Source organism: Bos indicus x Bos taurus, chromosome 23 (genome assembly GCF_003369695.1).
Source record: "Bos indicus x Bos taurus breed Angus x Brahman F1 hybrid chromosome 23, Bos_hybrid_MaternalHap_v2.0, whole genome shotgun sequence".
Taxonomy (NCBI): Eukaryota; Metazoa; Chordata; class Mammalia; order Artiodactyla; family Bovidae; genus Bos; species Bos indicus x Bos taurus.
This window is the reverse complement of record NC_040098.1, coordinates 24,864,628-24,877,532: the sequence shown is the minus strand read 5'-3', so window position 1 is coordinate 24,877,532 and position 12,905 is coordinate 24,864,628. Positions and strand designations below refer to the sequence as shown.

The 12,905-nt window shown below is 37.9% G+C and overlaps 1 protein-coding gene across 1 annotated transcript in view; it reads left to right on the top strand.

The window, feature by feature from the left end:
* Window positions 1-12,905, top strand: part of PKHD1 (PKHD1, fibrocystin/polyductin) — a 443,492-nt gene that overhangs the window by 412,318 nt on the left and 18,269 nt on the right. Inside the window, 2 exon segments of the mRNA XM_027525460.1 lie at window positions 3,792-3,899; window positions 9,947-10,105. Coding sequence (XP_027381261.1) covers window positions 3,792-3,899; window positions 9,947-10,105 — 267 coding nt within the window.

Sequence of the window (12,905 nt, the reverse complement as noted above, 5' to 3'; positions counted from 1 at the left end):
TAGAATTTTTATGGAGCTGCAGAAGATCTTAAACAACCAAAATGATCTTGAAAAATAAGAACAAAATGAGAGTCACCACTTCCTAATTTAAAGCATATTACAAAACTATAGTAAACAGTATGATACTGGCTTCAAGACAGGCATATAAACGAATGGAACAGACTAGAGAGCTGAGAAGTAAAGCCACTCACATATGGCCAACTGATATTCAGCACAGGAATTAAGGATATACAGTGGAGAAAGAACTGTCTCTTCAGCAAATGGTATTGGGGGAAACTGGATATCCACACACAGAAGAATGCAGTTAGACACCATATAGGTTAGGACATTTATATTAGTTTGAGTGTTCTGTAATGCTTTTACAAACTTATAAACGACTCATTTACCAATTTAAACATTTGCCTATCTGCAACATTGCTGGTTTCCAAGAATGACTCCGATTTTACAGTTACTTCTTGCTCTACCCTGGCTTTGAGTCTAAGCTCATCCTCACACCTCCTATAAAATATGTACCTTGCCATCCTTCATACTTTACCTGTCTGTACCCAGTACCTTACACTCCATGCCTTACCCCTACCTCATACCTACTCATCCACTGTACCTTACTCAGCCTCTGTTCTCTACTGTGCCCCATTCCTGACTCATACTATCCCAGACTCTTCATTACTTTTCTTTCAGTTATCCCAAGGATATCCTCACCGACTTGTTTAGAATCATACTGGATCATGCAAAATGAATAAGGCATTAAACCACTTGTTATTTTCTTGTATTAACACCAAGTCATGCTCAAGTGAGCGGACTCCCCTGGATCAGTATTGTCAACATTGTCCTTGTTTGGAGATTCAATGTGAACATATGAGGAATGATCTGGGTGTCTAATATGCATACATTTTATGTGTGTGTGAATGTCATGAAATAGGAAAAAAATTATTTATAGAAATACCCACATGACCAGTTTATTTCAATTATTGAGAGTATCTCTCAACACCATCATGAATTATTTCTCCTTAACTTCAGAGAAAATGGAACCAAAACTATTTGGCATAGACCACCTGACTCAAGTATTTCCTGCAGAAAAATAAATTAACAACAAAATCATATCTATATGTTTAACCTAAACCTTTTGTTCTGCAATTTAACTTCATGTGCTTTGACCTCAGTCAATCCTTTTCAGTTAAAAAAAAAGATTAGCTGTTAACCAAACAGTGGGTTTATACACGTGTGCTGTGTGTGTGCTCAGTCATGTCCAACTCTTTGCAACTCTGTGGACTGTAGCCAGTCAGGCTCAACTGTCCATGAAATTTTCCAGGCAGGAACACTGGAGTGGGTTACCATTTCTTCCTCCAGGGGATCTTCCCCACCCAAGGATCAAACCCACATCTCTTACATCTCCTGCATTGGCAGGTGGGTTCTTTACCACTATGCCACCTGGGAAGCCCTGTGGATTTATATACTCAAAGATAATTATTTTAGGTCCTTCAGATCCTTTGATATTTAACTATAGATCCTCGTTGTAGAAAAATATGTCGTTAACATTTTAAAAATATCAACATTAATGATGTAATAGTTTGTTAGTGTAGATAGCTAGGGGTAAGATGGATAGTTGTGGGAATGGGTGGGGGTGGAATTTGGACTAAAAAGGTATTTTAAAACCCTATTCCTTATAGAATCACATTCAAGTAGCCTTCCCTGATAAATCATATAATCAACTTCAATCTTGCTTCAAGTCCAACACCTCATCTTCTCCCAGGTTCCCTTAGCCAGTCCCAGCTTGATCAGGGAGCCTGTCAATGACATTTGTCTGTTTTACAATTATCATTCCAGAGATATGGTGAGCCCCAGAGTAATGTACTGTACTTGGCAGAAACTGCCTACGCTTTTGGGCACATATGCTTCAAATCTGAGAATATCATAGATATATATGGGAATCTTTGTAGAGATCTCTGAGGCAAGCTGGTATTTAACACAAAAGCAAGCCCATTTGGAGCTAAAGTACTTTCCATTAGGCAGTTTGGCGGCTGTTCTATGAGGCAGACTCTCTGTGCTCGCCGGACACATTTCGATTAAATGCTGCTTTGTATTCCTCCAAAGATGGGAACAATAAGGACGTTTGTCAAAGGAAAAACTGCAGCAAACGATTTCATGTTGAACATCTGTACTCTGCAGTTCATTGTTTGCAAGAGTTTATTGACCATAATTTTGATGCATATAGGTTTTAAAGAGTATGAACGGCATTTATCTTGGGCGCCTATCATTTATCTGAGTCTTGGCTTATTTATTTCCATTTTTCTGGGCATTTTTATTTATTTTGGGACTCTGAAGAGATGAAGGAAAAGATGTTTCTGAAAAGGGAAGTTTTAGTTAGCTCTGCAAAATTGATGAGGAAAGACAATGTTTTCCCAAAAAGGATTGAGCAATTGAATTGAAAAATGTAACACTGTGCGTATTCTATCTTTATGATACCTTTCAGCCTTAAAGATCTCAAAACCAGTTTTTAAACATTAGGAGCACTCTCCTGTCTCATTGTCCATCGTACCAATAATCACAGTGACATTTCCAAACTGAAATGGAGCAGCTGTTATTTAGCAAAGTCATTTGAGGATAGTGGAGGCAGAAGACTAATTCATGGCATTGTGAATGGGGTCTGGAGCTCAGTTTCCTTCTTTCGGTTTGTAAATGGATGGCCTATTGTTAGAAAATGTAAGCTTTCCTTTTTGCATTTTATTCAGAGAAACCAAAGTGCAGACAATCCAAGTTGCTGAACAGGGTAGTCTTTATCAGTCCTGATCTGACGCATAGCTGTGCTCCTAATCTATTGGCCTCATTCTGCCACCACATAAACTACAGATCCCTTGACTAGAAGAGAGGCAGAGCCTAGAAACTGACCACCAAGAAAGATAGTAGACTTTCTTTCTTGAGAGACATTTAATAATAAAACGCATGCGTGCATGCTGAGTCGCTTCAGTCGTGTCTGACTCTGTGTGACCCTATGGACTGCAGTCTGCCAGGCTCCTCTGTCCATGGAATTCTCCAGGCAAGAATGCTGGAGTAGGTTGCCATTTCTTCCTCCATGGAATCTTCCTCATCCGGGGATTGAACCCACGTCTCGTATGTCTAACCTGTATTGGCAGGCATGTTCTTTACCACTAACACCACCTGGGAAGTGGTGTATTCTTACCCAATAGTGGCTAAGAATACAAACTTTATTAAATCAGGAAGATTTGACCTATAACCTTCTCACCAAGTAATTTAATGTTTCCTGAGCCTGTTTCCTAATCTTTAGACTGTAGATAATAGTATATTTTGTGGTGTTGTGTAGTTTGTATATAATGAGGAATAGAATGCCCAATGTTTGGCAGAGTGAACTTTGATATATGTTAGCTGTTGTTACTATTATTCTGGGCTTCCCTGGTGGCTCAGATGGTAAAGAATCCACCTGAAAATGCGGAAGACCTGGGTTCGATCCCTGGGTTAGGAAGATGCCCTGGAGAAGGGAATGGCAACCCACTCCTATATTCTTGCCTGGAAAATTCCATGGACAGAAGAGCTTGGTAGGCTACAGTCCATGGGGTCACAAAGAGTCGGCCACAACTGAGTGACTTGCACTCACTATTATTCTGTCTTGACTTACTTGGTTTCAAGATTTGCCTAAGAGAAGCCTGATGGATTTAGTAACCTTTTTCATTAATTTTTTCTTTATTGTCCAATTGCCTCTCTACAGAGATTACTTGAAGAAACTGCTCTAGCATAGGTGACTAACATTCACTGTTTGGTTTTGTGTTTGTTTGTAGGATGTACTCACGCAGAAACTCAAGATGGTTATGTGAGCTTCTCCAACTTGGCAGTTTTGATCTCTGGGTCAAATTGGCACTTTATTTTTACTGTCACTTCCCCTCCAGGTAATTTCAACACAGTGTGTTTTTATTACCTGTTTCTTTCTTTCTTTCTTTTTTAAATATAGCTCCTTCTCCTTTATAATGGGACTAGCTCCTCTCATGAATAAGAGTCACTGTAGCTTAGAGAAAAAATTCCCCTGGTTATATCATTATAGTGTGAGAAGCAAGAACACATGTCGAAATTAAGCCTGAAGAGCAAGTATTGCTTCCTGGTAAGCAAGAATCCAAATGTACATTTTCTTCTAGTTGTTAAAATTTACTTTGAATGTTCTACTTTTTTTCCAATGACATTTGATGGAATTTGGTTGAATATTAATTTAACATTTTTAATTTATAAGGAAGAGAGTCATGGAGTATTGAGTTTTATGAAACCTTATCTTTTAGTCCTGCCTGCCTCCTCCACTGCCCCACCCCCACCTTGGAAATGATGACTATACACATTCAAAATCCTGGTACTTTAGAACTGTAGGTAGAAGGTGTGTGTCAACTGTTTATACAACCAGTTCTTTCTGAGAAAACGTTCAAAAGAAATCTCCCTTCTGAGGCATTCTTGACAAATTTCACTTTGTTAGAGGGTATTACTATTCAATCACTTTGTAGTGAATAAATGCTACTTAAACTTCCAAGGGAGATGAGTTTATGAAAAATATTACTCTCCCATTTCCATGATGAATAGAGTCCAGTCTCCACCCTACAGAGGAATGAAGTTCAATTTTGGGCATCCTTTTTATAAAGGACTAAACTCTGATAGAGACACAATTACCACTTTAAAATGATTTAGATATTGCATCCAATATTGTAATTTACCAGGAAAAACCTTCCTCACCTAAGGGAGCATCAGAAAAATCCTAAAAATTTTAGCATTACGTTTGAACTGAAAAGTTGATGTTTATAATCAAGTATTAATTTGAGTCAGGGAAATTAGTCTGATACTTAAGACAGGCAACTGTGGAAAGTAGTTAATGCATCAGCTGTGGTAATGCAAGGCTTTTAAAAAATACACCAGAACAATCATGAGTGGATTTAAACCTCTTAGATATTGGAAATGGCAGAGGAAATGAAATGTTTTCATGTGAGCTGTCTGAACCCCAGCAACAAATATTTAATAAGGCCAGATATGAGTTCTCCTTCATGAAACTTAAATTCAAACCATGGTATACTTTCAAAAAGTTAAAAATATGGCTCTCATGAAAATGTATTATGAACACTTGTCAACAAGTTATTTAACTTTTTAATGTGGGAAGCAGGAGGATAGCAAGGTATATAGTTCATGTAGCCTGGAAAGAAAAGATTTCTGAAATCAGTTTGCTATATTGGATACAGGGCAACCAAACTCTAATCTTTTCTGAGTTGTGTGTCTACGAATATCACTTAGATTCTTACTGGATGAAAATCATTTTAAATTTACCCAGTGTTCTACAAATTCACAAGACTGGCCCCTAAATGTTAAACATTAAGTTCAAAAAAGGGTGTTCCAGAGAATTTGATCCTTTTTTATGACATTGATAAGATCTGTAATCTTTTTTTTCCCCCTCTCGTTCCAAGTTTTAAACCATTTTCTTCCCAAAGAGACTATCATTTGGGATCGGGTAGTATTGTTAATTTTGTAAGACAGCTATTCTTTTGATATCTGTGATGTTGTCCTAATGAAAGGACAGATTCATGGACAGTGTTCAGTGCCTTGACTGTGGGATTCCCAAAGATATATTTTGAAGGGTAACACATTCAGAGCTGGATATTTTGGTCCCAGCTTGTTGGATATTTAAAAGGCCATTACCCTACAGTTTTCTCAGTAGTTAACTAAGACTAAATACTTCATCAAGGTTATTTGAAGGCATATGTTATAAAACCAAATGTAAACTGTAGCATAGACAGAAGCTTCCTGGTGACGCTGTGATTTTGAGCTGGCCCTGGTGTTCACATTTACTGGCCTACTGCTTCCTTTAATTTCTACCTACAGCTTGCAAAGTCCCCTAACTGAGGAATTGTCTTGCATTTTTTCTTTATCATTTTCCTTAAATTATTCTTAGTCATTTTCAAGACATTCTACAAGGTGAGGCGAGGCTCTGTTTAAATGAGGACAGAAGAGATGAAGAAGAAATAGAAAACATCAGAAGGCCTGTCCTTCTGGTGACCCCATAACCTCATGTTCATTAACAGTATAGCTCTTGAGAGTGACTGCTTGTTTCCAGGTGTATCAATGTCTACGGCTGGAATTATTTGGGAAAGCAGCTTATCCTGGCCTGTCCTTACATGGATAGACCAATCAGTGACAAGCTCTAATAGAAGAGCTGTGACAAGCATTTATTCATGGGTCTGTTATTGTTGTTTCATTTCTGAATCAAACAGAGGATTGCAATCATTTTCATTATTTTCCCTCTTATCCCTTAGAGAGAGGAACTCATCTTTATTCCTATTTTATTATGTTTTGTCTCATATTTATTTATTTTTCTTAAAATGAAGAAAAGGGACAAAATTCAATATCTACTAATGTCCAGAGATAGCAGATAATGGCAAATGTGATTCCTGATTTTAGATCATGGCGATTGACCAACTGTCTTTCTAAAGTTTCCAAGATTGTCCATGTCTTTATTTTTTTTAATGGAAATAGATGTCACTTTAATCAATGTTTCATTAATTGTTGCATACAAAGACATACATTTCTTCAGCTCTGTAGATGCATCAAAGATATAATTAAGGACTTAGTTCTTTTAATATACATGTATATATTTATTTTCTATTGAGGTACCATTGACATAACACTGTAGAAGTTTAAGGTGAACAGTATGTTGGTTTAATGTATTTATGCATTGCCATATGATTACCCCTGTAGTGTTAGCTAACATCTATATCACATTACATAATTATCATTGTTTTTGTTGTTGTTGTTCTGAGAACAGTTAAGACCTACTCACTTAGCGACTTTGAAGTTTATTATTCGGTATCATTGACTATAATCACTATGCTATTTTGGAAATATGAAAATTGAGGAACTGAGAAACTGCATAGTATGTATGGAATCCTCATAAGTCTTTCTAACATGTGGACTAATCCAGCTCATTTATCCATTTCTGAACTTCCTGAGACATTCCCCAGAGGGCAAGGTGTCTGTAGGTTTGTTCTACTGACTTCCCACCCAGCCTTTCCACACGCACTGTCGTTACTGTTGTCTAGGCTGTGGTTTCTTTAACCATTTCCTGGGGTCCTGGGACTATTAGAGGGCTCTCCAGGGCTGCCGGGCGGAGATGGAATGCATTCTGCCACCTGACCCAACTGCAGTTGCTATTTCTGAGTCTAGAATATTCCTCCTCCCTAAATTCACATGTCTTACTCACCAGTTCACCCAGGGTTCTCCTCAAATGTCATCTCCTCAGAGCGCTCTTTTCTGCCTCACTCTGTCTACACCACCATCCCAATCTTGTTCCTCCCATCTCCAGCCATTCTCGGTCTTCAGCTGGGAATTCCTCACTTCCTGGTGTCAAGAGTATCTGAGTATTTGCTTGTCTGTCTATTGCCTGCCTGCTCTATTCTGCCTTAGAACCTAAGTTCCAAAAAGGACAGGAAGCTGCCTAGCTCAGCATTACATCCCCGGCACATCATAGGCACAAATAAATATTTGTTTATGAATAGCTGAGTATACCGAGATTCTATCTAAGATTGCATTTGTTGAAAATATTTAAAAACTGGTAGTCTCCACCCTTAGACCCAGGTTACTGCTCTAGCCTTACAAACCTTAGGCCTGATTTCAGCCTCTGTGTCATTATCTGTGTTCTAAACACTGCCATGGCCTACTCTTCTATATCTCAGGTGGCTCAAGCCACTTCTTCACTCAGAATTTTTCCATTTATGACATTGACTTCAGAATGTTGTCACAGGTCTTTTGGCTTTTGACATGTAATGCCCACCCAAATTTGCCTCACATTTTTCCTTCATTAATTCCTGGTATTTCTTGGCAGTAATTTTTTTCAGTATAGATCGTTTTTTCTCTTTTCTGTCTTTATTTATTCAACTTTCACATCCCCACCTAGATATTCCTTCCTATGAAATGCTTTCCCCAAGCATATCAATGGAAAATAAACTTCCAAAGCAAATGACTTGCATCATTCTGGTGGCATGGGTCACGTTCTGATTTGTATTACATTTGTATGTGTTTCCTATTTCATTTATTAGCTTGTAAATATCTTAAGAATGAGAACAGTAACTTGTCTACTTGGTGAAGTAAACAATCACTGAGCAGTTATTGGAAAATGGATAAAAGAATAAAGAATTTTGTTTTTTTACTTCTGTGAATCCCTAGTAAAATCCATCCCTCTGTCTCTGGGCTAGAATTAGCTTATTCAGTTGTCCATAAAAAGCAACTAATTGATAACAAACAAGCCAACTATGGCTCAAGTATAAGATGTACACACAAGAGAAGCATTTCTAGATAATTTTGTTATAGTAGTTTTGGGACCAAGTCAGCCAGGAATCAAGAGACTAGGGATCTAACTGTGACTTCCAATCCAGTGTCAGGTTCAGCCCAAGGAAAGCGCAGCAAAGAAAACAGTGTTTCCTTCAGTCGATGAAATAAAAGCTCTGTTTTTGCCTGAATTATTCAGATGAAAGCAGAGATTTGGGGGTTTGTTTGTTTTGAATGAGCTACTCAAAAACACCGGTTATTAACTAATATATGTTCACAAGCAAGTGTTTTTCTTTAACTTTTGTCTGGAGATATAGTTGACGTATGATAAGCTATACATATTTAAAGTGTACTATTAAATAAGCTTTGATGAATCTATATGTCCATGAAACCATCCCCACAGTTAAGATAATGAACCTATCTATCATTCCCAAAATTATAGGCAAAGTCTTAAACTTTCTATTTTTGAAATAACATACAGTAAAAATGATCTTTTTGGTAGGTTATTTTATAAATTCAAATATATATATATATATATATAGAGAGAGAGAGAGAGAGAAAGAGAAAGAGAGAGAGAGAGATTCATATAATCACTACCACAATCAGGATACAGAACATTTCCCAAAGGTCTCCTTTATGTTTTTCCTCTGTCCTCTCATCCTCCCACTAATCCCTGCAACTTCCGATCTGATTTCTATCTCTATAATTGTCTTTTCTAAAATATCATATAAATGGAATCATATCCTATATACAGGGCTTCCTTTGTGGGTCAGATAGTAAAAGAATCTGCTGCAATGCGGGAGACCCAGGTTCGATCCCTGGTCGGCAAGATCCCCTGGAGAAGTTTCCAGAAAACTGGAATCCCACTGGAATTCCAGAAAACTGGAAACCCATTCCAGTTTTCTTGCTTGGTGGGCTCCCAGCCCATGGGGTTGCAAAGATTCGGACACAACTGAGCAACTAACACTTAACACACATCATAAGTACCCTTTGGAAATGGACTTCACTCACTCAGCATAATGCTTTGGATGTTTTATCTCAGTTACAGTTTCCTTCCTTCCTCCCTCCCTTCCTTCCTCTCTGTTCTAATTAGTGGAGCATAAAGTACTTTGGCCACCTCATGCGAAGAGTTGACTCATTGGAAAAGACTGTGATGCTGGGAGGGATTGGGGGGCAGGAGGAAAAGGGGATGACAGAGGATAAGATGGCTGGATGGCATCACTGACTCGATGGACGGGAGTCTGGGTGAACTCTGGGAGTTGGTGATGGACAGGGAGGCCTGGCGTGCTGCAGTTCATGGGGTCGAAAAGAGTCGGACACGACTGAGCGACTGAACTGAATTGAAAGAGTGAATCTTCAGTTTTGCACTGGTGGAGGAAGTAGGTCTGAAAATACGAGAGCATTGGAAGAATTCTCCCATTGTAATGAACAGAACTGGAAATAACAATCATATGATATTGTTGGAATCTTTCAGTTCATCAGAAATAGGAGTCTTGCATTTATTATTGATTCATATATTTAATCATCTAATTCAATAAATATTTATTGAACCAACTATGTGCCAGGTACTGTTTTAACCATATCTCTTCCACAATATTTTATTATATTAGCATCTTATTATTATTTTGTATTTATTTGTTTTTCTGAACAGGGGTCAATTTTACAGCTCGCTCCAGGTCGTTTGCTGTCTTACCTGTGACTCCGTCGGAGAGATCCACCATTATCATGGCTGCCTCCTTGTGCTCAGGGGTCTCGTGGCTGGCTCTGTGCTGCCTCGTATGCTGTTGGTTTAAGAAAAGCAAAACCAGAAGTATGTAGATTGTTTTTGAGTAAAAATGTCTGAAAAAATATACCATTATGTATAATATACTAACTATTCTTTTTCTTCCTGCAAAGAAACATATTTTATGAGCCTCTGGAGGAGGCAATGGCACCCCACTCCAGTACTCTTGTCTGGAAAATCCCATGGATGGAGGAGCCTGGTGGGCTGCAGTCCATGGGGTTGCTAAGAGTCGGACACAACTGAGCAACTTCACTTTGACTTTTCACTTTCATGCATTGGAGAAGGAAATGGCAACCCACTCCAGTGTTCTTGCCTGGAGAATCCCAGGGACGGGGGAGCCTGGTGGGCTGCCGTCTATGGGCGCACAGAGTCGGACACGACTGAAGCGACTTAGCAGCAGTAACAACATATGAAACAGGGTGCAGCCAAATTGCTCAATTTATAGAGACAAGGATTGCCTAATCCCAAATAACAGCAACAATATTAATAATATATAATAACAATAATAATAGCGACAGCTCTTATTTTTTGAATACTCATTATGGACTGGGTTCTAAGTACTTTAGAAACTTGAATTCATTCAGTCTTCAGAACAGCTCTGTCAAATAGGTACCGAGTACTCTGTCTGTGTTTCAGACATGGCACATGAAGCACAAAAAAGCAAAGTGACTTTCCCAAGGTCTCACCACAGGATCAAACCAGGTGGTTAGGCTCTCGCTGGAGCCCAGTCTCTGAAGCACTGTGTGGTACAGCCCAGGTGACCTTCCAAAAGGCAGATTCTACAGTCAAGGGGAAATAGTTTTCTTTTTCAGAAGAAGGAAGAGAGTGCTTGGGTTTTTTGTTTGTTCGCCTCTTTTTCCCTAGGAGCATAGAAACTGTGTTCTTGGGCATTTTCCCAGGATCTGATCTTTTTTTTTTCTTTTTTGGGGTGGTGAGATGGGATACAGACATGGATAAAACCCTTGTGGTATTAGGAGATACTAGGAAAACAAAGTGATAAGGAAGAGTGAGTATAAAAAGGCAGAATGAGGAGAGGCAAAGAGAGAAAGTGAAAAATTAAGAAAGGAAATAGCAGAAAGTAGGGTGCCACCACCAGACTGTTCACTGTGATTGGATTTCTGAGAGAAGCTGGAGAAGGAAATTCTACTAGATGCTCTTTATTTTGAGCCAAGCTTCATATTTTTAGCTTAAAAATTGTGCTGTAGAATGTGTATAGTGAAAAGAATGGTATTTTTTACAAACTTCTTTAATATCTAATTTAAGAAAAGTCAGCTGAATTCTCTTAGCAGCTTCTGCATTTGGTTTGTTGCAATGTATTGTTTTGACTGAAGTATCTGAAGAAAATTCTAGCCTCAAATAGATACCTCATAGAAAATGGAAGAATATTTTAATAACTTTTACGTATACAGCAGACGTTCTTATTTGTTGCTGCACCCAAACTAGACCAGAGATAGTTACTTAAAGGTACATCTCAATATACTTTTTTATTCTGTTACATGAAAATGCACAAGTCTACCTTGTACTTTGAATTTTGCCCACAGGTGATTTTGAAAAATTATGTTTTGGCCATTTGGTAAATGTTGTTTCACTGAGTTATATAGATATACCAAATGTTGATATTAATATATCTCATTCTACAATTAAAAAAAATTACATGTTAATATCAATAGAATTAGAAATTCTGTAAAGCTCATGGTAGTTTATAACAATGTTTTCTAAACTTCTAAAATTTCCAATGTGAGCTTGATTTCTATCACTGATGACAAATTCTATCAATTATTTCTTTAAAGTTACAGGCTTACTTCATTTACTTATAAAAGAAATCTCTCAAATACCCAATTTTGAATAACCATAATTTATCTTTCAGTTTTTCTTTCAAGTGCTTTCAATGTGAAAATGGTGTTTCATGAAAAAAAAAATGAATCAGTTTTGCTCAAATCAATCACAAAAGTGCTTTTTCTTGAAACAATCATCATGTCTCTTGGCATGGCATTATCTGATGTTATAATTTATTTGCTTATCATCTGCCATCCAAAATGAAAGTGAAGTCACTCAGTCATGTCCGACTCTTTACGACCCTATGGACTGTAGCCTACAAGGCTCCTCAGTCCATGGAATTTTCCAGGCAAGAGTACTGGAGTGGGTTGACATTTCCTTCTCCAGGGGATCTTCCCAACCCAGGGATCGAACCCAGGTCTCCTGCACTGCAGGCAGACGCTTTACCATCTGAGCCATCAGGGAAGGGCAGGGACCTGATCTTTCATACTTACAATTGACTTTCTAGTGCCTAGAACAGTGTCTGGCATGAAGAATGTAAATGTATTTTTATTAATATATTTAGTGAATGAATGAATTAAAGCATCACTCAGTCAAGAGCTGACTGAAGATATAAACTCTTGGATCAAATGCACACAGCTATAAGAGTTCTGTGGATTGCACTGATGCCAGTTTCCTAGTTTTGATGTCATACTACAGTTAATGTAAGTTGTTGATGTGAAGAGAAGGCTAAGTGGAGGTACATAGGTCATCCCTGTATGTTTCTTTGACACTTTCTGTGAATCTATAATTATTTCTAAATAAAACCTGAAAAAAATACAGTAAGTCCCCACATATGGATGAGTTCTTCCAAGAGCACTTTCGTAAGTCAAATTTGTAAGTCCAACCAAGTTAGCCTAGATACCCAGCTAACACAATTGGCTATATAGTACTGCAGTTTACTGTAATAGGTTTCTAATAATTTTCACACAAAATACATAGAACGCAAACACAAAAAATAAAGCATTTAAAATCTTATAGTACCTTGAAAAATACAGTAGTACAACGGCTG